The sequence below is a fragment of the Microtus pennsylvanicus genome, chromosome 7 (genome assembly GCF_037038515.1).
Source record: "Microtus pennsylvanicus isolate mMicPen1 chromosome 7, mMicPen1.hap1, whole genome shotgun sequence".
NCBI classification, from domain to species: Eukaryota; Metazoa; Chordata; class Mammalia; order Rodentia; family Cricetidae; genus Microtus; species Microtus pennsylvanicus.
In genome coordinates this window covers 29,869,160-29,890,954 of record NC_134585.1, presented here as the reverse complement: position 1 = coordinate 29,890,954, position 21,795 = coordinate 29,869,160, and the positions used below count along the sequence as shown (strand labels likewise).

At 43.6% G+C, this 21,795-nt stretch overlaps 1 protein-coding gene across 2 annotated transcripts in view; it reads left to right on the top strand.

Annotated features, from left to right (window-relative positions):
* Window positions 1–226: 226 nt before the first annotated feature.
* The window catches only part of Slc9a4 (solute carrier family 9 member A4), a 51,807-nt gene continuing 30,238 nt past the window's right edge, over window positions 227–21,795 (top strand). Inside the window, exons 1-3 of one of the 2 annotated variants that reach the window (XM_075980287.1) lie at window positions 227–1,045; window positions 6,981–7,444; window positions 21,411–21,670. In XM_075980287.1, the coding sequence (XP_075836402.1) occupies window positions 790–1,045; window positions 6,981–7,444; window positions 21,411–21,670 (980 nt within the window). In that variant the 5' untranslated portion in view covers window positions 227–789. The remainder of the gene's footprint in view (window positions 1,046–6,980; window positions 7,445–21,410; window positions 21,671–21,795) is intronic. The other variant, XM_075980288.1, reaches the window with a different exon arrangement.

Below are 21,795 nucleotides of genomic sequence, written 5' to 3'. Positions count from 1 at the left end.
TCCGCCTCCTTTGTCTATGAAGACAGTCCTATAGGTCTTCCAAGACAGTCCTATTTCCTCCTCATGGCTTGGCATACATATTAACAGCCCTTCCTCTTTTAAAAAGAGCCTTGGTTTGGATGCTAACTGCATTTTTAGCAATTTGTCATTACCAACTCGCAAAGGGTGCCATGTTGCAGGTGCCCACTAGGTGTCAGTAGCGTAGCCTGCGAAGAATCTTCAGAGCAAGCATTTCATTACAAAAGTCAAATCAAAGCAAATAATTAGGAGTGGTTCAAGAGCTACCTGCAGCTTTGACCGGTTCCAAACAGGTGAGACCGAAGAGGGAGGGGTGGAGGACCAGGTACACTACAGGTGACTTCTTCCTGGGATCCAGCAGGGCAGGAAGGATTCCTTCCTTATCAAGGACTTCAGTGGTTCACCGAATGAGCGTCCTTTCCAATTTACACTCACGAGATGAAGCCGGTGTTCAGTGAGTGAGGAAACAGCTCCGAATGAAGAGAAATTTCTCTTCATAGATTTCTCTTTAGTTCACAGTCGGATGAAGGTCGTGCAGGTAGAGCTCACTGGAAGCCTACATCTGCCGGAGAAGCTGAGCTGCTCGAACAACGGCAGATTTTAAGAAGATCTGGAAGCATGTACCTGCAGAATCATCACACTGGACTCGTTGGGGAATGATTTCTGGATTGCACATATATTGTCTCTCACTCGGGTAACGAGACTGGAAACGCCCGCCTCAGATGCACGGCACACATCAGGCCCCAGGTGTGTAGGAAGAGACCCACAGGCATGGGTCTGGCAAGGCATATGGCTTTTCGTTCTTGGAACTGGTTGCTATGGCTGATGGTCCTTGCATGTTCCGAAGCATCCTCATATGTGAATGAATCCTCCAACTCCACTACCCAGCAGGCACCTGATGCTCGGTTTGCTGCTTCCAGCTCAGACCCCGATGAAAGAATATCTGTGTTTGAACTGGATTATGACTATGTTCAAATTCCCTATGAGGTCACCCTCTGGATATTGCTTGCATCTCTTGCAAAGATCGGTAAGTCCTCAAATATATGTTTAAGGAGGATTACTTCTTATCCCATATGAAAATCTCTCATAGACAGCCGATGAGTCAAGCAGATATTAACCGTTGCTTGTAGTGCATTAAAATCATATTCCCTGAAATCAGGAGAAAGCCATGGCTGTTTAATGCTTCAGGACTGCGTTTGAAATTTAAATGCATATGCCTACACCATTTATTGTTTTGTTTTTGTAATTCGAGAACACAGTCATGTGACTTATCTGTCATATAAAAATCTAATGCTCCATGTTTAAAAGAATATAAAATGTAACGTGTACAGAGCTTGGGGAACGCCAGAGATTGAATAATATTTCTTTATGTAACATGATCTTCCTTCATTCCTAGCCATGTGCTGTAATTTGTCAATAGCTTTGGTTGTTTATTCTTTCCAACAGACTCACGTTTCTTGCAAAGTGACAGGAAGCAAGGAGAAAAATAACCACAGGCAACTCTTAACACCCCAGCAATGGGGTGCGGGGTATACGAGCCAATATCTGCCTGTAAAGTATGGCTTGCCTCCTAACTCAGATGGAGCTGCCAGCCGCTCTGATTTCCTCTGTGCGTGGAAGGGAGCTCCAGTGAATGCGCTGAGCTCTAGTCAAGTGTTTCTTCTTCAGAAGCCACAGTAGTGGTTCACGTTCTACCACCAATGTGCACTGCTCTCTCCTTAAAACTGCTTACTCCAAAGTCGAAAATCCATACAGTTATGCCAGTTACTGCATATACTATTGCCTTTGCCTTCTCTATGATAAACTGTTGATAGTTTGAGTGCACAGATTGCCTTGTTGATGTAGAATCTTTCAAACATCTCTACATGCGTACATGTATAAACATACATGGGTACATGTACATGCATATATATGACAGACGTGAGATGTAGGTTGAGCCATGTGTAGTCTGTAGTGAATATTTATGGGCTCTTGTCTGTCTCTGTAACTCCTTCCTTCCTGTGGGCTAGGGGCTTGGGAGTACTTGGGTACCTCTTTCAAGCCTATGCCTCTTAAGCTATGAAAGTTTAAAATGGAGCAGAAAGGGCCGGTTGGGAGAAATCTCCTGCAGTTTGCTGAATGGTGAGCTTACACCAAGCGCCCATCTTTGAAGGGGTGCGTGAGCAAAACTGGCTCTCTAGGTGAAGACTGTGCTCAAGCCAGACCCGGGTCTGGCACCTTTCATTTGGTGGATGGATAATGGGAACCTTCAAAGTTGTCTCCCATGATACTTTTGTGCCATTTGTAAACAACGGGGAGTATTATTTGTCTCCCCTTGTCCCTCTCCCACAGCTTCTCTCCCTCTGCTTGGCAACAGCTGGCAACAGCTGGCAACAGCTTGGCAATGGTTGGAGCTCTAAGGGTCCTTAGAACACAGAGCTGTTGCTGAGTAGCTGGCTCCTTTATCTACCGCTAGACATCTAGAAGCAGAGGAGGGCCCAATTTATTGGTGTTTGTACATTTGCATGAGGGGTTGTTATTTGGGCATGTTGCATGTGCCCCGAATTTACTATCAGGAAGTACGAAGAGACTGTGGGAGACACTGTTGTTCAGGGGACTCTCAGTTAAATGTTACTGACTTTCCTGATGGTGGAATTCAGTAGGATTTCAGAAAGGAAAGTTACTGTAGGTTTTCAGTTGAAACATACTTACTCAAGAATGAGTTTATAATTGCTAGTCTTCAGGAATCTAGAAAAGTCTATACGCTGTAAGCACTGGGAACTGAAAAGAGGCATTATTTATTAAATATCCACTATGTGCCAAATACTGAGCCTGACATTCTGTGTACTATGATGACTTGTTTATGAGAGATAAATAGTAATAGCAGTAAAGATGATGGTAATGATGATGGTTTCTAGTCTTTAACATCTAAGGAATGCCTATGAATATTCAGATTATAGGTTATGAACAATAACATAATTTTCAGCCTTATTCTCACCATCGTGTATTACGTCTGATTTGTAGAGTACCCAGGCAATACCTGGAAACGAATGGGTTGGACCTTAAGGGGTTAACCGAGAACTCACTGGTCAGCACTGTGAGAGGAAAATAGCTGAATACTCCCCATTCCTTTTAAATAGCCAGCTATAAAACCATAAACACGAATTATAGAACAAAGATAATTCAGGTCACTTCTGACTGTGAGTTATCTCTTAGTTCCATCACAGTTCTTAGAATACTGCGGAACCGGTTCCGGGACCAATAGGAAGAACAGCATTGAAAGTTGTCTTCCATTTCCCAGGACCTGAGCATTTCTTCCCACTTCCGTTCAAGCACTGGGGTTATAAAGATGGAAAGTGACTGACTTTGTGAAATCTGCTCTCCTTCCCCAAGGGGGACACGTGATTTATTTATTTATTTATTTTTTTGGTTTTTCGAGACAGGGTTTCTCTGTGGCTTTGGAGCCTGTCCTGGAACTAGCTCTGTAGACCAGGCTGGTCTCGAACTCACAGAGATCCACCTGCCTCTGCCTCCCGAGTGCTGGGATTAAAGGCGTGCGCCACCACCGCCCGGCGGGACACGTGATTTAAAGTGTAAAATGCTTTAAGCACTTCCTATTGCAATGCGACAAGCGAGTGGCCTGTTTCTGCCACAACTCTGCAGACTCATGTCACCTTGAGGCAGGTAGATGCACTTGGAGGACCAGGAGCCAGAATGGTAAAACGTAGGTCCCGAGAAAACACACAGGCTCTTCCAGTTCTACGGCATAAATTAGAAGTTAAGTTTGATTAAAATAAACACGAATTGAGAGACAAAAATAAGGAGGGTGAAGAAGAAACTAAGAAGGTTAAAAATGTGATTAGCAAACTGAGAACCCAGGCTTTAGAAGGCCCTCAACTGGTCTGGACACCAGGGAAGCCTAACTGACAGTATGAGTCACATTCTTTGGTGATAACTTTGCTCAATTGTATCAACCTGTATACACACACACACACACACACACACACACACACACATATGTACACACATGCACATAGACACACCCCATACTCTCGTATGCATATATATCTTGGAGCAGTTCAAAGTAGTTCTGAGGAAGACCCACATCTTCTTTTTATAAAGCTAAACATAAAACTCTCCAAGGAGACATTCACTGGTTCTCCAAAGCCTCTGGAAAAAAATCTACCTTAGGTAATTTAGAAGCCAAGCTCCCTGTTAGACGGCACAACACCATCTTCCAGTTTTCCTTAATAATCTTACTAATTGATACCTTGTTGAAGCCAGGTGGCATCTCTCAATGAGGGAACAAAGTGTCTGTTAGGACACTTTTTTTTTCTTTTTCTACCTCTCTCTCTCTCTCTCTCTCTCTCTCTCTCTCTCTCTCTCTCGTCTTGAAGCTCCCTCCCCTCACTTAAAATGCTTCTCATTCTATTACACAACTGTGGCTATCTCAGCCATTTCCCAAGGCACCCAGTTCCTTCCATAAGAAAGCATCTCTGATGGACATTTAGCCCATTCATTCATTCATTCATTCATTCATTCATTCATTCATACACTCAAATACTTTGAGACCCAGCTGTTACACAGACTTAGCTGCTGATATTTGTTAAGCGCTGTAATGATGTAAACTGGTAAGCAATATAATGATGTAAAGCATTTCCTGGAGTTGGGAGAATTTGCACTCAAGTACAGATAAGTCATGCACGAAAGTGGGAGATAAGCATCACTGTTACTAAACAAGCATCAGAGAGATAAATTGTTTTGATAAGACATTAATTTTTGAGGAAGACATATTAATTCCTTTCGTGGGGAGTTGGAAAGAGTTAGCCTCCAATTCTGAGCAGGACCCAAAAACAAAGGAAAAGGACAATTTAAGCGGGGAAAACAGCAACAAGACAGGAAAGGAGCCTGCTGGCAAAGGATTTTGATTGGCTGTATTGAAGGATGGAGGCGCTTGGGGCAGGGGGTGTGGCTTGAGGACCCCTTGATGATCCTCTGAATGCTGATGTCTTTGTATTTATAGAATATTTTATGTACATATTACTAAAGTCTCATAGGTCATATTATATCTGTCTTCTTATTTATTTGTGTCTTACCATTAAAACTTTGCCAACCGCGGGAGATGCCATATAATTTACATCTTTGACTTTCTACCTCAATAAAGTCAGTAGTATGTTTTTCTTTACAGAAGAGTGCTTAAATACCATTAGTTTACAATCCATATGGTGCTCTGAGTGCCCTCCACATCTTAGGTGGAACTGAGACAGGGTCAGAGACTATAGCTTCTTTAACCTTCTTCCAACCTCACACACACTTGTACACTGGAATTTAGGGTCATGAAAAGCTTGGTAGCAACAATAACAGAAAAGGTTCCTGAAGAACTGGCCAACAATCAATCCAGAAATCAAGTGTGTAATGAGATCAGGGTGTTTTTGTGCGTGCTTGATCATGTTGCGTCACGAGGTCTCCATGCAGCCTTGGTTGTGAGCATGCAGGGTGTGCGCAACTGCTCACACAGGGACCACTGCCTCGAACGCTTGGTTCTTACTTGAGGCTGCTGTGCACTGTGGACCACAGTGTTGCGCCTTAGTTCCACATGACAGTTTCTGAACGGGTAGAAAAGCCATGGTGTAGTATAGAAAAAAAAAACACTTCTGATACTTTTTGACCATCATCCCTAAACACGTTAAATTCCTCCGGCTTCGAATTATGTTGTGTTTAGATGCTTGACTTTAAAATTGCTATTTGAGTTACTAACAGGAATTCTATATATAAAATAAAATTTAAATGCATTTTGGCTTCGGATTAGAGCAAAATTTACCATCATTTCTGAAATATCTTTATGCCTTTTAGTGTATATTTATACAAAGTGACATCAGAATTGATAATTATAATATTTCCATTTTAGCTAATTTTTTTTTAGTATTTCCTACATGCACGTATAGCATTTAGATCATATTCACCCCCCACTCACCTCTCCCAACTCTTCCTGGATAACCCTAAGACTGCTTCCCAGATTCATACACCTCTTTAATTATTTTTAATGACCCCATGAAGTCCAACTAGTGCATAGGTCTGGGGTCACCTACTGGAGCATGGTGAACCCACCAGGAAGCACACCCCTGATTCTTTCTCTTCTAGCAGCCATTTACTCTCGATAGCTCCTCTGCTAGGCACGGGTCTAGTGTGTCCCTTCCCCACCCACCCATGCTAGAATGTTGGCTGCCTTGATATTGGGCATGTCTTGGGCCAGAAAGCACAGTTCCTGTGACGTCACAGGCACAATGGTGTTGTCAGTAAATGTTTTACCTGTCTTATAGCACATCCTTTGACATGAGTAGATTCATAGATTTTAAAGGGACGTTTAAGATCCAAACTATAGAAAAGCTATGCAACCAATAGCCTGAGAAATATAAGGACCTAAATAAAGGCTCCGGAGGTAGAAATGGAGAGGAAGGGGTGGACTTTAGGGACAGATAAGGAGAATAGTGACGGAGGAAATCTGGGTTGATTACATAATTAATAAAACCGACAAGGGTCATTCATAAGAATGTGACCCTATTTTCTTCTCCCATGGGTCCAGTTGGCAACATTATTAAGTTAAGAGGGAAGACAAAATTCAGAAGTTTTATTTCTGTGCTGTGGAGTAAGTATGGAATAAGAAGAGATCTCAGAGCTGGTCAGATTCCGAGTGAGCTAGGCACTGGGTGACGCATGCGTGTATGCTTTTCACACCCACTTCCCCCCTTCCCCCTCGTGAGTCTTTTGGTACCCTTATAAGAAGCAGAAGGCAGGGAAGCAGCGGGACCACAGGCCGTTACTGGTGGCAGTGAGGTTAATCTAGGTGACACTCCCAAGTTCCTGCAGCAGATGCGATACCCACCTCAGAGCAGCCAGCCGCTTATGCACCACCCCACCCTACTGTCTCTCCATGTAGCCTGGTTCATTGGCAAAGATTAATGTCCGGTCTTCTGTGTGCCCAGGTTTCCACCTTTACCATAAGCTGCCCCACCTCATGCCAGAGAGCTGCCTCCTCATCATCGTGGGCGCGCTGGTGGGTGGCATCATCTTTGGCACCCACCACAAATCGCCTCCAGTCATGGATTCAAGCATTTACTTCCTGTATCTCCTTCCGCCCATCGTGTTGGAGAGCGGCTACTTCATGCCCACGCGGCCTTTCTTTGAGAACATTGGCTCCATCCTGTGGTGGGCAGGCCTGGGGGCCCTGATCAATGCCTTTGGCATTGGCCTCTCCCTCTACTTCGTCTGCCAGATCAAAGCCTTCGGCCTTGGCGACATCAACCTGCTGCAGAACCTGCTGTTCGGTAGCCTGATCTCGGCGGTGGACCCCGTGGCCGTCCTGGCTGTGTTCGAGGAGGCCCGCGTGAACGAACAGCTTTACATGATGATCTTCGGGGAGGCCCTGCTCAATGACGGAATCAGTGTGGTGAGTCACCCAGATCGCGTCCCCGGAGGGTTGGGGCTGGGGTGGCCGCAGCGGTCAGGGCTGCCTCGGCTCTCCTTGTCATGGTTGTGACCTAAATTCTGGTAACATTTCCGACGGATCCACTTTCTGTATCTGACTTTTCATTAGTTGCTTTAAAGAGAGAAAAGGAATAGAAAATACATAATTCAATTTACCTGTCAATTCAAGGATTTTTTTTTATTTATCATGGAGAAACTATTATTTACAGCCAATCTTGGTATTCTTGTTGGTCTAGACAATACCTTTGTTTTTTAATACATGTCTATATGTATATTTGCGCACACACATATCATGAGACACTAGATGAAGTTAAAATAAAATTCCTCTGGTCATTGAGACATGCATACATACGCTCCTGCACAGATGCGGATGCATAGTGTCTTGGCAAACACCGAGGGATCACATTCCATATGTGTTGCTGTGGCCACCCTGGGTCCTTGCATGTCTCTTCAGCTGTTACACAGTGCTTTGTAGATGAACAAAGTTAATTAACACAATTAACAAAGTTAATTAACACAATACGTTAACACAATTTATTTTACAATTTCCTCTGTGGGCGATTATTTCCATGGTTTCTATTTTTTTATGTAAATAATGTTGCAATAAATAAGCTTTATTTCTTCCTGGAATTATTTTTGCATTTGGGATTATCTATAAACAATATTTTGTCAGTAATGAAATTTCCAAGTTAAGCAGTATATAGATTTAAAACTTGATACATGTGGCTATTTTAATCACTTCCTCTTTACCCCATTGGCAAAAGAGAGGCTACCACCCTAGAGTTGTGGGGATGGGCAAAGAGATCATACCTGTGTCTTAGTTCCTTTTCCATTGACGTGGTGAAACACCAAAGCCAAGGCTGTGTAAAAAAAAAGCATTTAATTGGGTTGTGGTTTCAGAGGGTTGGAGTGCATGACAGCCGAGCAAAGGAAGCTGAGAGCTGATGTCTTGATCCTTAGGTAGGAGACAGAGAGAATAGTGAGAATGGAGTAAGTCCTTTGAGACCCCAAAGCCCACGCCCAGAGGCACACTTCCTCCAAGCAGACTGCACTTCTTAATCCTTAAGCTGTTCCACCAACAGGGGACCAAGGATTCAGGCATATGACCTTATGGGGGCCATTCTCACCCAAAGCAATACAACCTGAAACTGCAGATTGCTCCAACTGCAGGTGATTAGAAAGTATAAACCCAATCCCAGGGAGTAGGGGCATCAAGTAAGATCCCCAAACCACACAGAGTGCCCTAGGAAAAGAACACACCAGCAGAGGTTAAAGGAGGCAGGCATGAGGCTTAGAGATTGAGGGGAGCAGGGCTGGAGAGGGCAGGCGGGAGGCTGGAGCTACTCTGCTCTTCAGTGATGCGTTTGAATTGCATGAAGAATTTTGCAGACTAGCAAGGGAATGTGAGGGAGCACAGCCTGGCAGTTGTGCTCAGAAGACTTGGCTGGTTGGGACTGTTAAACGTGAAGCAATGGGGTTAAGAGGAATTTACAGCTAGGCTGGGCACCTTTGAATTTTTCCAAATGCCAAGGTAACACATGACATTGAACTCGGGTGACCTCAGCCGCCAAGCGTTTCCAGAAAGACTTTATCAGCTTTTGCTCCTACAGATAGGGTTGATTTCTTTAATTTTCCCGGAACACGTGGTCTCTTTATCAGGAGCGTGATCATGTGATAGGCAGAAATTCTTGCTGAGAAATCATCTGGATTCATTACCAAAGCAAGTTCTTGCCTGCTGCCGCTGAGAGCGGATTAGGTCTCACCCTGAGGTTTCTCTGACAGCCGGTTCAGAGCCAACCCCGCCGTGGTTTCCGGTGGCAATGCCATCACCAGTGACATTTGTTTGACTTTCTCGAGGCTAAATGGCTTCCACATAGAGGCTTCTAAAGACTCATCATTTCAAAATAAGATTATAATTTCTGAGTAACTGTAGTGCCTGCTGAGAGTGATGTTGTGACCTCGGCTGGGCAACGTTGCCATTGCCTTGGCTCTGGTGGGGTTGCCCACATGTTCATCTTTGGTCGCCCACAACACAGCGAGTATTAAGTGTGTGCTGGAGCACCACTGGGTCCCTAAGTGAAACCAGAGAAGCCCAGGGCTAGATTTAGAAAGCAGCTCAGAGCAACTGGTACTTTCTGTCGTCCAATGGTATTTTGAGCTGAGGGCTTTGTACTCACCCTTTCATTGAGCAAAGAGCCTGCCCAAGGGCAGCAGTCACAACCCTGCAGAAGGTCTGAGTCACCCAGAGGTGGCCTGCGGCTTGAGGGTTACATGTGATGGCAGTGCAGCTCTTATTTCTAGAACAGTCGACATATCTATGAATCTGATTCACCAAGAACGAACCACATCAGGGGTTCAGCTCATGCTTTTCCAGTTATTCCTTCCTTCTGTGGCGTTCTCGGGCTATGGCATTGATAGCTAGGACAGACCTTCAATGGCGGCCAGTAGGGCAGAGACACAAACTGTGCCCAGTAACCCAGTACTGCAATCTACACTGGAGATTTGCTATGAAGGAAGATGGGGGAGGGGAGAGGAGGGAGGGAAAGAAAGAGAGAGAGAATCAGTTATTCTACAACAATCATTTTATTATCAGGATGTGTCCATTAAGGTATGATATTGTGTGACTTGAATATTTACAACTTTCTTTTTAAAAATAAAATGTATTTCAAATATTACTAGAAAAAAGGTACCCTAAGATCACTTAATCCCTAATGGAGTCTTCTGGCTAAGATCCTAGAAGAAGGCATAGGCAGAATTTCTCAGCCCAGGACCCACGGGGGCCAGCTTTGTATTTACTATTTTATTAAATTTATGGATCTCATTATGAAGCATGAAAAATATCCTCCATTCAAAAACGAAGCAAACCAGATGCAAGAAGTTAATATTTCCTGGGCTACAGAGCAGACCTCGGTGCCCATTTCTGGTCTTTCCATTTCCCTCCCATTTTCTTCTTACCTTTTGGAATTTTAACTCTGAGCTGTAAGGGAGAGGAGAAAAACCTACCTATTTGATGAAGAATAATAGTTGAAGATAAGTTACATGTGTTTATGCTGTGGAATATTTGTTTAATGATGCAAAGATATGCTGCATTCTTTTATGTTGCATTTGTTTAACTCTGTGAAGCTGTGTTATGTTGCCTGTCTAAAACACCTGATTGGCCTAATAAAGAGTTGAACATTCAATAGCAAGGCAGGAGAAGTGATAGGTGGGGTTGGCAGACAGAGGAATAAATAGGAAGAGAAATCTGGGAAGAAGAGATCAAAAAGCAAGAAAAAGAGGGGAGGAGGACTCCAGGGGCCAATCACCCAGCTATACAGCAAGCCACGGAGTAAGAAGTAAAGAAAGAAATACATAAATAGGGAAAGACAAAAGCCCAGAGGCAAAAGGTAGATGGGCTAATTTAAGAAAAGTTGGCTAGAAAGAAGCCAAGCTAAGGCTAGGTATTCTTAAGTAAGAAAAAGCTTCATGTATGTATTTGCGAATGGGTGGTGAGTCCCCCAAAGAGCCTAAGAGTGCAAAAACAATTAGCCGCACCTATTAGTGATTGGACTAGGCTCAAATTTAGTGACACAGCTGATCTTTCTCTTGTATAGAAATGACAGGTTTAGTAATTGTCACACAAGGCTTTAGGCAAAACTATTCATTCACGTCTCTTCTTGCTGTAGAGTCGGGATAAAGACATTCTTCCACTCATAGGGTCCGTGGAAAATTCATATTTAGCTTTAAGTACAATAAGTTTTTGGACTGGGAAGGGCACTGAGTGGCTCCTGTCTGTGACTTTCACATCAGCCATGAACACTTCTGGCTCACTATAGCTGGACAGTTAATTCTAAATGTGGCTCACCCCATTGGCTATAGGAATAGATGTTTATTTTCCTATTTATATCTATCTATCTGTCTATATCAACTTGCTGGATAAGCAACAGGTGATTTCATTCATGGTTCTAAATACCCACCCAATCTCTCCCCATCTCTTACTCTACCTCAGCTGGTAGGATGAAGCTCCACAGGATCAGGTCTGAGACCGAAACTGAGGCAGTCTTCCTCTGCTTTGTCTGGACCACCTCCTTCCCAGTTAGCATCCACTGATGAGAGGAAATGATTGACATTCTGCAGTGTGCTGGGATGCTGGGCTGGGCTAAGGGCTAGATGAAGTGGGTTTAGTATACTGTAACCATGATCTTTCCAGCTTGCAATGAGTCCATTGAGATGTGAGATTCTATCCTATGTCAATGCGTGTTGGCCCAGTTCTTGAAAGAAACCATATGAGAGGTGGTGTATGAGGGGATATGAAACTACACAAACATCATTTTTGAGCAAGCATCTCAAGTCCATTTCCTTATATCTGAAATGGGAAGGACTTCCCCAACCTGAGAAAGTGGTTGTGAGGTCATGAAATGGGACTTCCGGACATCTAGCAATGGTAGGTGATGAATAAACATCCTTTTGTCCTCACAATCCAGAGGAAGAGCCATACGAGATCACAACATTTTGGTGACTACCAGGCACAGAGATAAAGATGTAATCTCAGGCAAACAGAGTAGTGAATTCTTGCTTGGTCAGCTCAGGGGCCTGCGACTAAGTGCAAGACCTCTTCAGGGGGCTTCCAGCTTACTGGTGGCAGGGGAGGAATCAGAGCCGCCTACTGGGACTCCAATATTTGCCTTTAGAAATGTGTTGCCAGTCAAAGTATCTGGAGGCTTATCTGGTGAGCTTGCCCTCTGACAGTGAGACATGGTAGGACCGGTGTGTGTGTGTCTGTGTGTGTGTGTGTGTGTGTGTGTGTGTGTGGTGCAGCACCAATCGGTAGCCAGTGGCCAGGTTGGAAAGGTGGAAGGTGGCAGGAGCTAGAATAAATGGGGGCTAGCCGGGAGATGATGGTGCACACTTTTAATCCCAGCACTCACGGAGGCAGAGGCAGGTGGATCTCTATGAGTTTGAGGCTAGCCTGGTCTATCTACAGAGTGAGTTCCAGGACATCCAGAGATACACAGACAAACTCTGTCTCGAAAAACAAAAAACAAAAAGTAAAGACAATCATTTGAAGTCCCCAGGAGTATGTTTCAGAGGATGGAGTTTTACCGACATGGAGAGACATTTCTAACCATCAGCCCCTCCACAACTGGGTGACACTTTGTCCCCGAAATATCTAGTGTCTACATTACAGGCTTTCCAACTAGAAAAACTTGCACCTTTGGAAGGGCATGACCCTCCGTGGCATGCTAGAAGTATATACTCTTGGACAGGGGCCTTTAACTATGATTTCATGACAGTTCCTTTAAATTTGACTCCCAAACACACCTTTGGATCATTTGCTTCCGCTTAAAGGAAGAGAATAATTGAGAATTGAATTATACCGATTGATCTTGAACCAGAAGACTCTTCTGAGCCACTCGGAGGTGGACACTCACTTCCATCACATGGGTAGGAAAAAAGAATAAAATTTAGCTAGTTGACAAGCTGCCTTTCGTTGTCAGGAGCTGGAGTTGAGCAGCTATAGGAACAGAAATTAGAGGAGAAGGAACACATCGGAGGAGAGTGTTGGCCCTTTAACTCTTTCGGGAATAATGAGAATGAGGGCAGGAAACTACCCAGATGCAATTCTGTTAATACCAGGAAGGACCCTGAACTCCCCAACCAAGTATACCAAGCACCTTAGATGTGAAAGCAAGCCTGACTGCCGCCCTGAGTCCCCAAACTGTAAGCCTTCAGAATCCTTCTTGCTAAACTATTATTTTAACCCAGAACCATGCGTCTTCCTAGTCTGTGCTTTCTTAGAACCTGTCCCAGCTGCAAAGGTCCTGTAGGAGGTTATGTAATATTTTCATGGAAATTCCTGATGGGAAAGAACACCCTGGCATTTCAGACACAGCCAGGAGAACTTCCGAGTACTGTGACTTTTGTGTGACCCTCCTCTGCCAGCCCCTGTCCTAATGTTCGCAGTTGGGCATTTGGGCTGCAGTGTGGAAATAATAGGGTCAGTTTCGTGTGGAAAGTCACACAAGGCGGATTCTAGAAGGAGGGGTTTCTGGGGCGCAAGTACTTTCCCTACAGTTTGGGAATTATACAAATTATACATCTTACAAGCCTGCATTATAGCATTAGACCATAATTGGATGAGGAGAGAACCTTTGATTTTGCCTCTAGGATATAGTAATTTATACGTTCTTCCTCCTCAGTCCCAGGACCAACTTTGGTTATTGGGGAATGTCTTAGTCATTTGGCATCATTTGGGGTTATTCTAACAAAGTGTGAGTTTGATTATGACTCAAAGAGTTGAGTTTGGCTTATAGTTTGAGGGTTAAAAGTATCAAGACATAAAGCTACCTGAAAAAATTGTTCATGCTATAATAGGACGTGGAATAGAAAATGAGCCTCTAAGGGTAGGAGACAGGTATGATTCATGGGAGGAGCCGGGTCCTCTAACAATCACTGTCCCCAGTTTTCTAAGCTTATGAACAAATCTTTTGTTAAGCTTTTTTTTTTTTTTTTTTTGCCTGGATTGCAGGTCTGTACATTTGGGGGCACGATTGGGATTATTTCTCCACGGTGGTTACCCAAGGTTCAAAGCCTTTTAAATCTAAAGCACCTTCTTAGGAGACCTTCTTCTCTGTGCCCTAACTTAAGAGTACACCCCATATCACATCCACCAGATTGAATACTGCTGGTCACTGTGCCACAGGGAAGAGGATAGTCATTTTAGGAAGTGAGAGACCCATCCTTAAAATGACAGGTTCCACTCTGCTCAAAACTACCGCCCTCAAAACATGACCTGTCAGACCGGCGATAACCAGCTTCTAAAAGGCTACAAGTGCAGTCCTAAAATGTGTCTGTCGGAGGACAAGAAATTCAGGGTAAACAGTGAGGGTCGTCATTCCAGAGCCCCACTATGAACATGTTTCAGCATTCATTAACACTCTGCTGCAACAGATTGCCCCGTTTCTCTTCTGGTTCTGATCAGATTTCATACCATTGAGTCAGGAAAGAAGTAGGCAGGTAACATAAGGATGCTGGTACAGTCACACAGGCATGAGATCAAATCACTCTAGCAATAGACAGCACCGCACAGGTGAAGAAGAGTACATCATTATGATGAAAATGTTGCTTCATAAGGATATCCAGAACTCACTCATGTATATGAATCTACTCATAAGGGTCCACAAAACATGAAATAAAATTTGACAATTCACCAGTAGGAAATGACTGCTCGACCAGCCGTGCCGGAGATGCCTTTCACTTAGTCTTAGGAAGTGATAGGACAAGCTAGGAAATGCCTGCAGGACACAAAGGGACAGCATCCTACCAGCCACTTTGTCCGAGCTGCCATTTGTGAGCACTATGTCTAGTGACCCAAAGCTGGGCATTCCTCTTTAAGTGCATGCTTACTGGAAATGACAACTTTTTTTAACAATTAAAAAAATCTATAAATTTAGAAATCTTCAGGCCATTCCGAGGGCTTTCACTGTCCACCTATACCAGAATAAAATGAAAATAAAATTTTACTAATTAGAAATTAGGCAATAATTTCTTCATACTCCATAGCTCAAAAAAAGAAACTATGAAAGACATTAGATAACATTTTGATGAAATAATAAAATATAACATTCATAATTTATATGTTATGTGCTTTAAGGAACACTTACAGCTTTAAAACCTCTTTATTAAAAAAATTGAAAACTCTGAACTGGCTTTTTGGAGCCCATGCTTTTTGTGGGGGGATACCTTGCTCAGCCTAGATACAGGGGGAGGGCCTTGGTCCTGCCCCAAAGTAATGTGTCAGACTTTATTGACTCCCTATGGGAAACCTTACCCTCTCTGAGGAATGGATGGGGAATGGGGTGAGTGGGAGAAGGAGGAGAGAGAAAGAACTGGGATTGGTATGTATAATGAGAAAAGATTATTTTAAAAAGTAAAAGAGATCTCAAAAAAATGAAAGATCAAAATCCATGATATTACCCTACCTGTAACAAGAAAAACTATAGCTAATCAAAGGTCACAATAGTAAAGCAATTGTAATAATGGTAATAAATAATAACTAAAATAATATCTTGTTTATTCCTAGAAGGAGAAATCATATCTAATCCACATAAACCTTTTCAGATATAATGGAGAAAGGGCTAATTTCCAGCCTTATTATGTAGCCAGCTTTGTCCTGACACCAAAACCAGGCAAATATATATTAAAAAAAAACCTACAGAACAAAATCCATCATGACTACTGACCAAAAATTAATTAATAAAATACTATAAAATAAATTTCAACAATATATGAAAAGCACAAAAATTATTACCACAATGAATTGTATTTGTGAATTCAGTTCACCACATAAATAAAATAAATGATTTTATTTACAAATATAGTCAATTATTTGAGAGAATTCATCTCTCATTTGTGATAAATGCTCGTGACAATGTGGAGGAGTAAGAAACCTTTTAGAACTTTATTTTTATTTTAGGAGATTTTTTTTAAAGATTGTGTTTTATGTGTATGAATATTTTTCCTGCATGTTTGTGCACCACCTATATCCATGATGCTCACAGATTTTCCAAAACTGGACTTACAAATGCTTATGAGCCACAATGAAGATGCTGGGAACTGAACTCTGTAAGAACAACACATGCTCCTAATCACGGAGCCATTTCTCCAGACCTATTGTTTTCAGTAAGATAGAAAACTTACAGCTTGCATCATGCCAAAGGTTAAACACCAAACATTTTCTCCTAAGATGAAGATCACCATGAGGATAGCTATTCTCAGAACTTCTATAGAGAAAGCCCTGAAGCTCAGAGGAAGCCTGCAGAATCAGGAAGATCACTAGGAGTCCATAGCCTTGCTAGAATAGTGACCTTTGTCTCCTTGGTGACCTCATCAAGGTCATAGGGTCGTGGTCACTGTGTGTCGCTAAACACCGAAATGAGTAGCACTAAGGAGGAAATATTCATTCGAGTCCACACTTTTTGTTCATGGTCTCTGTGTAGTCACTAAAGCGGTTTCTGATGGGTGTGTAGCAGGGCCAGAATGCACTCATTTCAGCAGTGGGTCTGTCAGATGGAAATCAGTCCTCCACCAAGTTGAGAAGATGGAGAGAAGTGTTCGCATTTAGAATTGACATTCCACATCTGAGTGTCAGTGGGTCAGCTGACGTACTTAGTTATCATGTGAGGGGTTTCCGCACTTAATAAGCTTTATGAACAGTGGCTTCAGTTACAGCCATGGGTGACTGGGGGCCTTTGTCAAAGGTAGCATGACTCTGTCCCTGAGATAAGAGGAACAAATGAGTCTTATAGGGACCTTGGATTTGGTGTCTTTGTTCATACATGAAATATATTGAATCCAAAGAAAATCCTTTGCCATTATAATGATAGCCAGATATTGCTATTTTTGAAAGGCCAAGATTTTTCACAGAATAGTATGAATTGTGTGTAAAAGTAGTCTGTTAGTTGTGATGACACTTAGTTTCGGAAAGCTCCAAGACATCTTTCTATATTCGCCACCACTGGAATCCAGGGTCAAGGTAGGTCCTGATGGCTGTGTAGCCTTTTGTAATCTGGGAATCTATGCAAAAGAGTTTGTGCTTGTGGAAACAATAGGCAAATCTTTGAGCTGCAATTATGGTCCATGAATTTCCTCTGCTTTGAGAGTCAAATGAGTGCCCGCGTCACTGCGTTCAAACCCACTTTCTGTAGGTTTGTGGAACCATTTTTGCAGCCCTGCTTCGCTCCTTTGTGAATCCAGCCTGAAGGAGCGATGTCCAAAGTTCCAAAGACCCATGTGTGGATTGATTCGCGGTCAGCTAGGAAGTGATATGAGACTAAATGAGTCAGGATACAAGCCCAGTTTCTTCTGGAATGACTCAAAAACCCCAAATTGCAAACTTCAAATACTAATCAAAGCTCTTCCCAAAACATGCTTCAATAAACTTTGCTTGAATTATAAGAACAATTTTGCAAAACGTGTCTGGTACATAAATCCTTTGATAGGTGTTGTTTAGCTCACCCGTAGATCAAACGCCCAGAGGGTATCAGATGTGTAATGTGTAATTAGGGAGACTCCCTTGTAGGGCAGCTGGAGAGAGAGCCAGCCCTGAAAACCAGATAGCCTGGCCTCTGACACACAGAGGAAGGAGGGAAGGCGGCAGGAACTGTCTTGCTGACTTTCTTAGAGTTTACCTCACCCTTGTAGAGCCCTCAGACTGAGGGCATCATCAGAAGAGTATCTGTCTTCCTGGAAAGGGTACCTCTTTAGTGTCCGTGCCACCTCGGTCCTCCTTGGAGACAACTGATGGGAATTAAGTATAGGTGGCGCTGAGTTTCCCTCTCTGCAGCCAGAGATCTGAGGACCTCTGAGTGCCCCAGGCACAGAAACTGATGACCCACATCACACAGGCAGGACACACAGGACCAAGAGAGACAAATGCATAATGTTTGCCATGGTCTCTGTAGGAGGGACCGTGAGTAAGCAGGGAGGTCATCTCCTCACTCCCCATCTCAATATTTCTGCATTTTAGTGTACATACATATGTGTGTATGTGTTTTCTGTGTGCATGTGTGTGTGTGTGCGTGCATGTGTACTAATCTGACTCAAGAGTCCTTAAGCAAGCCTCTCCTTTTTAAAGTAGTGATCTTATTTCAGAAATTCACTCCATCCAGTCTGTGTGTATGCGTGAGTGCATATTGCCTTCCAGCAAATCTGCATGGTGTTCTCTCCTTCTCCATTATCCCCAGCCACTTCTTCTTCTGCTGAGTTCAAACTTCTCTTTGGGGAAAGGAGGAAAGCCTGGCTATAATCTCTTCATACTTCTATCTCTGGTCAAACTTGCTGCTAGCTGCTTATGACATTAAAAAGAAAAGACTAGTACACATATTCAGATGTGTCCTGGGCTTTCCCCTTGCGGCTTTATTCTCTCATCAGAAGTCTCATGTCAATGAGGCGTATCGAATGAGGTCTGTTGACAGATTCTTGAGCCGCTTCCAGGAACTACCTGCTCCTCAAGCTCACACTCAAAGGATGAGGGCCATACTGTAAAATTTCTGATAGTTCACAAAGGTAGGCAGGAAAATAAGTGCACACATACTTAGTTAGGATTTCTATTGCTTCGGCAAAACACCATGACCAAAAACCAAGTTGGGGAGGAAAGGGTTTGTTTGGGTTATGCTTCTGTACTGTTGTTAATCATTGAAAGAAGTCAGGGCAGGAACTCCAACAGGGTAGGAACCCAGAGGCAGGAGCTGCTGCAGAGGCCACTGGAGGGGTGCTGCTTACTGGCTTGCTCCCCATGATTTGCTCAGCCTGTTTTCTTGTAGAATCCAGGACCTTCAGCCCAGGGATGGCACCACCCACCACAGACTGGGCCCTCCTCCATCAATCACTAATTAAGAAATGCCCTACAGATGGATCTTTTGGAGGCATTTTCTCAAATGAGGTTCCCTCCTTTCAGATAACTCTAGCTTGTGTCAAGTCGACATAAGACTAGTCAGCTCATATACATACACAAATACATATCTGCACACACACACATACCTGCATATATACATACATACATACCATTTTACAGTGAATGAAACAAGGTACATGCTGACTTCAGGGTTCTTGGAAAAGGATACCCTCCCTCCTCATAGACCCCTTGTTACTGGAAACTTTGCTTGAACGTGAGGCTTTTCTTAGAATGTGGCTTTAAAGAAGGCTTGGTTTCAATGTACTTTGCTTATTCATGTTAAGATTCCAATCTAGAGATGACTTTGGCATGACCGGTTAGAGATGGCTCAGGGTTAAGAGCACATACTATTCTTCAGAGGACCTAAGTTTGGTTTCCAGCACCCTCATCAAGTGTCTCTCTCTTACACACACACACACACACACACACACACACACACACACACATATAAACATGCGCACGCGCGTGTGCCCACCCACCAGCCCGCACGCACGCACTCAGCTGTAACTTGAGCTCCAGGAAATATGATGCCCTTTTCTGGATTTCACATGTAGTTTGACTCATACACGCACAAGGTACACTGCGATGAACACTTTTACATATAATTAATAATAAAATAAAGAAATCAATCATTGGTAAATGATCATTAATTGCCAAGCTCTCTATGTGGGAAATCAACAGAGGCACTGCCTAGAACAGACTCAGAGTGCTCAGGATCAGGATATCAACTCTAAAGGAATAGCTGATGCAGCCTGCAAACCAAGGTTGAGCTGCCAGAGTCTGCAGAAGAAGCATGCAGTCTGGCAAGCCCTGTAGATATCGCCAAAGCCAGAGCTCAAAAGCTGTTAGGCTCCAATGAAGAGTATAGATAGTCTGGTCTGATGGTGTATATTCCCAACTACAAGAGAAGTAGAGGCAGAGGAATTACAAGTCAAAGGCCTATGAATTAGTTACTTTTTCTTCTGCTGCGACCAAATACCCAACAAGATGCAACTTAAGAGAGGAGAGGCATATTCCAGTTGGGGGCCATAGAGACCATTGCAGTGGCAGGAGACTGAGGCCATGGGTCCCTCTGCCCCCTGCATCCAGGAAGTCGAGAGAGATGCGTGTTTATGCCAAGGTCCTTTCCTCTTTCTTATGCAGTCCTGAACTCACAGCCAGAGAATGGCGTTGCCTAGATTTAGGCGAGTCTTCCCACCTCAGTACCTCAATCTAGACTCTCCCTCACAGGCAGACACAGACACACTGGAATTACTGTTTCCATGGCAATTCTATATCCTACTCAGTTGGCAGTGAAGATTAACCATCACGACCTGCTGGGTTATAAAATGAGTTTCAAAGCCAGATTGGCGGCTTATTAAGATCCTATCTCGAAGTACAAAATAAGAACTCGAGATGCGCTAGATGAGTGCTCAGGAGTGGGGTATATTCCCAGCATGTGTGAGGCCGCACGTCCCCTGTGCATCTATATAAGGAAGCTCAGGCCTGGAGAAGCCTAGCAGTGTGCACAAGCCTGCATGGATTCTGATGTCACTGGGAAAGACCTGGATTGACCAGTGGAGAACCGAGAAGTTGGCCGAGTCAGCCAACCTCGGACTGGCCAAGGGGTGCTGGACAAACTAAAGGCCACTTTCTGAAAGGCAAGCATGGCCAGACTTGATGAAACCTTGGTGCTCTTGGTGGAGATTCTGGGCTCCAAAGTGGGTAGAAGGTCTTCAGAGGAGAAGACTGGACCCAGGGAAACAGGTTGAGCTGGGCTAGCAGAGAACGCACCGGCAGGTTTAAACCCAAGCACGTGGCACATGCTAGGACTTTTACAGAGGCAGGAGCCACAAGGCTGTGGAGGAATTATTTTCTGGGCAAGTGACTCAGGTAGGCTCCACCGGAAGTCGTCATATCAACATGGCTGACTTCTCCCCGAGGGACCTAAAGAACATCCAAGAAGCCCCTTTCCCCTGTGCTCCTTCTGCTCTCTGCTGAGGGAGTTTAACCTTGTTGCTTACTTTAAAGGGAAAACTAAAAGAAATTGCGAGGTTTATAATACAGCTAGGAAGTGAATGCCCAAAGCAGGGAGGCAATACATTAACCGAAACAGGAATCTCAGCAGAGAAACTGGCACACAGAGAGGAGTTATTATTATTATTATTATTATCATTATCATTATTATTACTTTCCTTTGTTCTTGTGCATGGGGTGAAATATATAATTCAATATGTGTGTACAATATGTAATAGTCAAATTGAGATAATTAGCGCATCCCCACCTCCTCAAACATTTGTCATGCACTTGATTATCAATATCCAAATACTTCCCTTTTGTTCAGTGAATCTGGATGGGTCTACATATGTTGCAGTGCATTTAAAAACTGGGTAGCTGTGTTAATATCCGTGCCCTTTGCTCTGGTGCTCTGTTTAACGGAATGCCGAGTTGAGAGAGTCCATGTTTAACAAGTCCTAACACCCATTTCCTGTCTCTCTCATCTGTGTTTTCCCAGGTCTTATACAACATACTAATCGCCTTCACTAAGATGCATAAATTTGAGGACATAGAACCTGTGGACATTTTGGCTGGGTGCGCCAGATTTGTCATCGTGGGCTGCGGGGGAGTTTTTTTCGGCATTATTTTTGGGTTCATTTCGGCTTTTATCACACGTTTCACCCAGAATATCTCTGCAATTGAGCCCCTCATCGTGTTCATGTTCAGCTATCTGTCGTACTTAGCCGCCGAGACTCTTTATCTCTCCGGCATCCTGGCGTGAGTACACTCGGTGGAAGGAGACCCAGGGAAATAGGCGGACGGTTTAGGAGCTGGGTAGCCTGTGTTTCTGGGAAAAGCCCGAGACTAGTCCCCGGAGGCACTGCAGAGTTTAGGATTTCTTA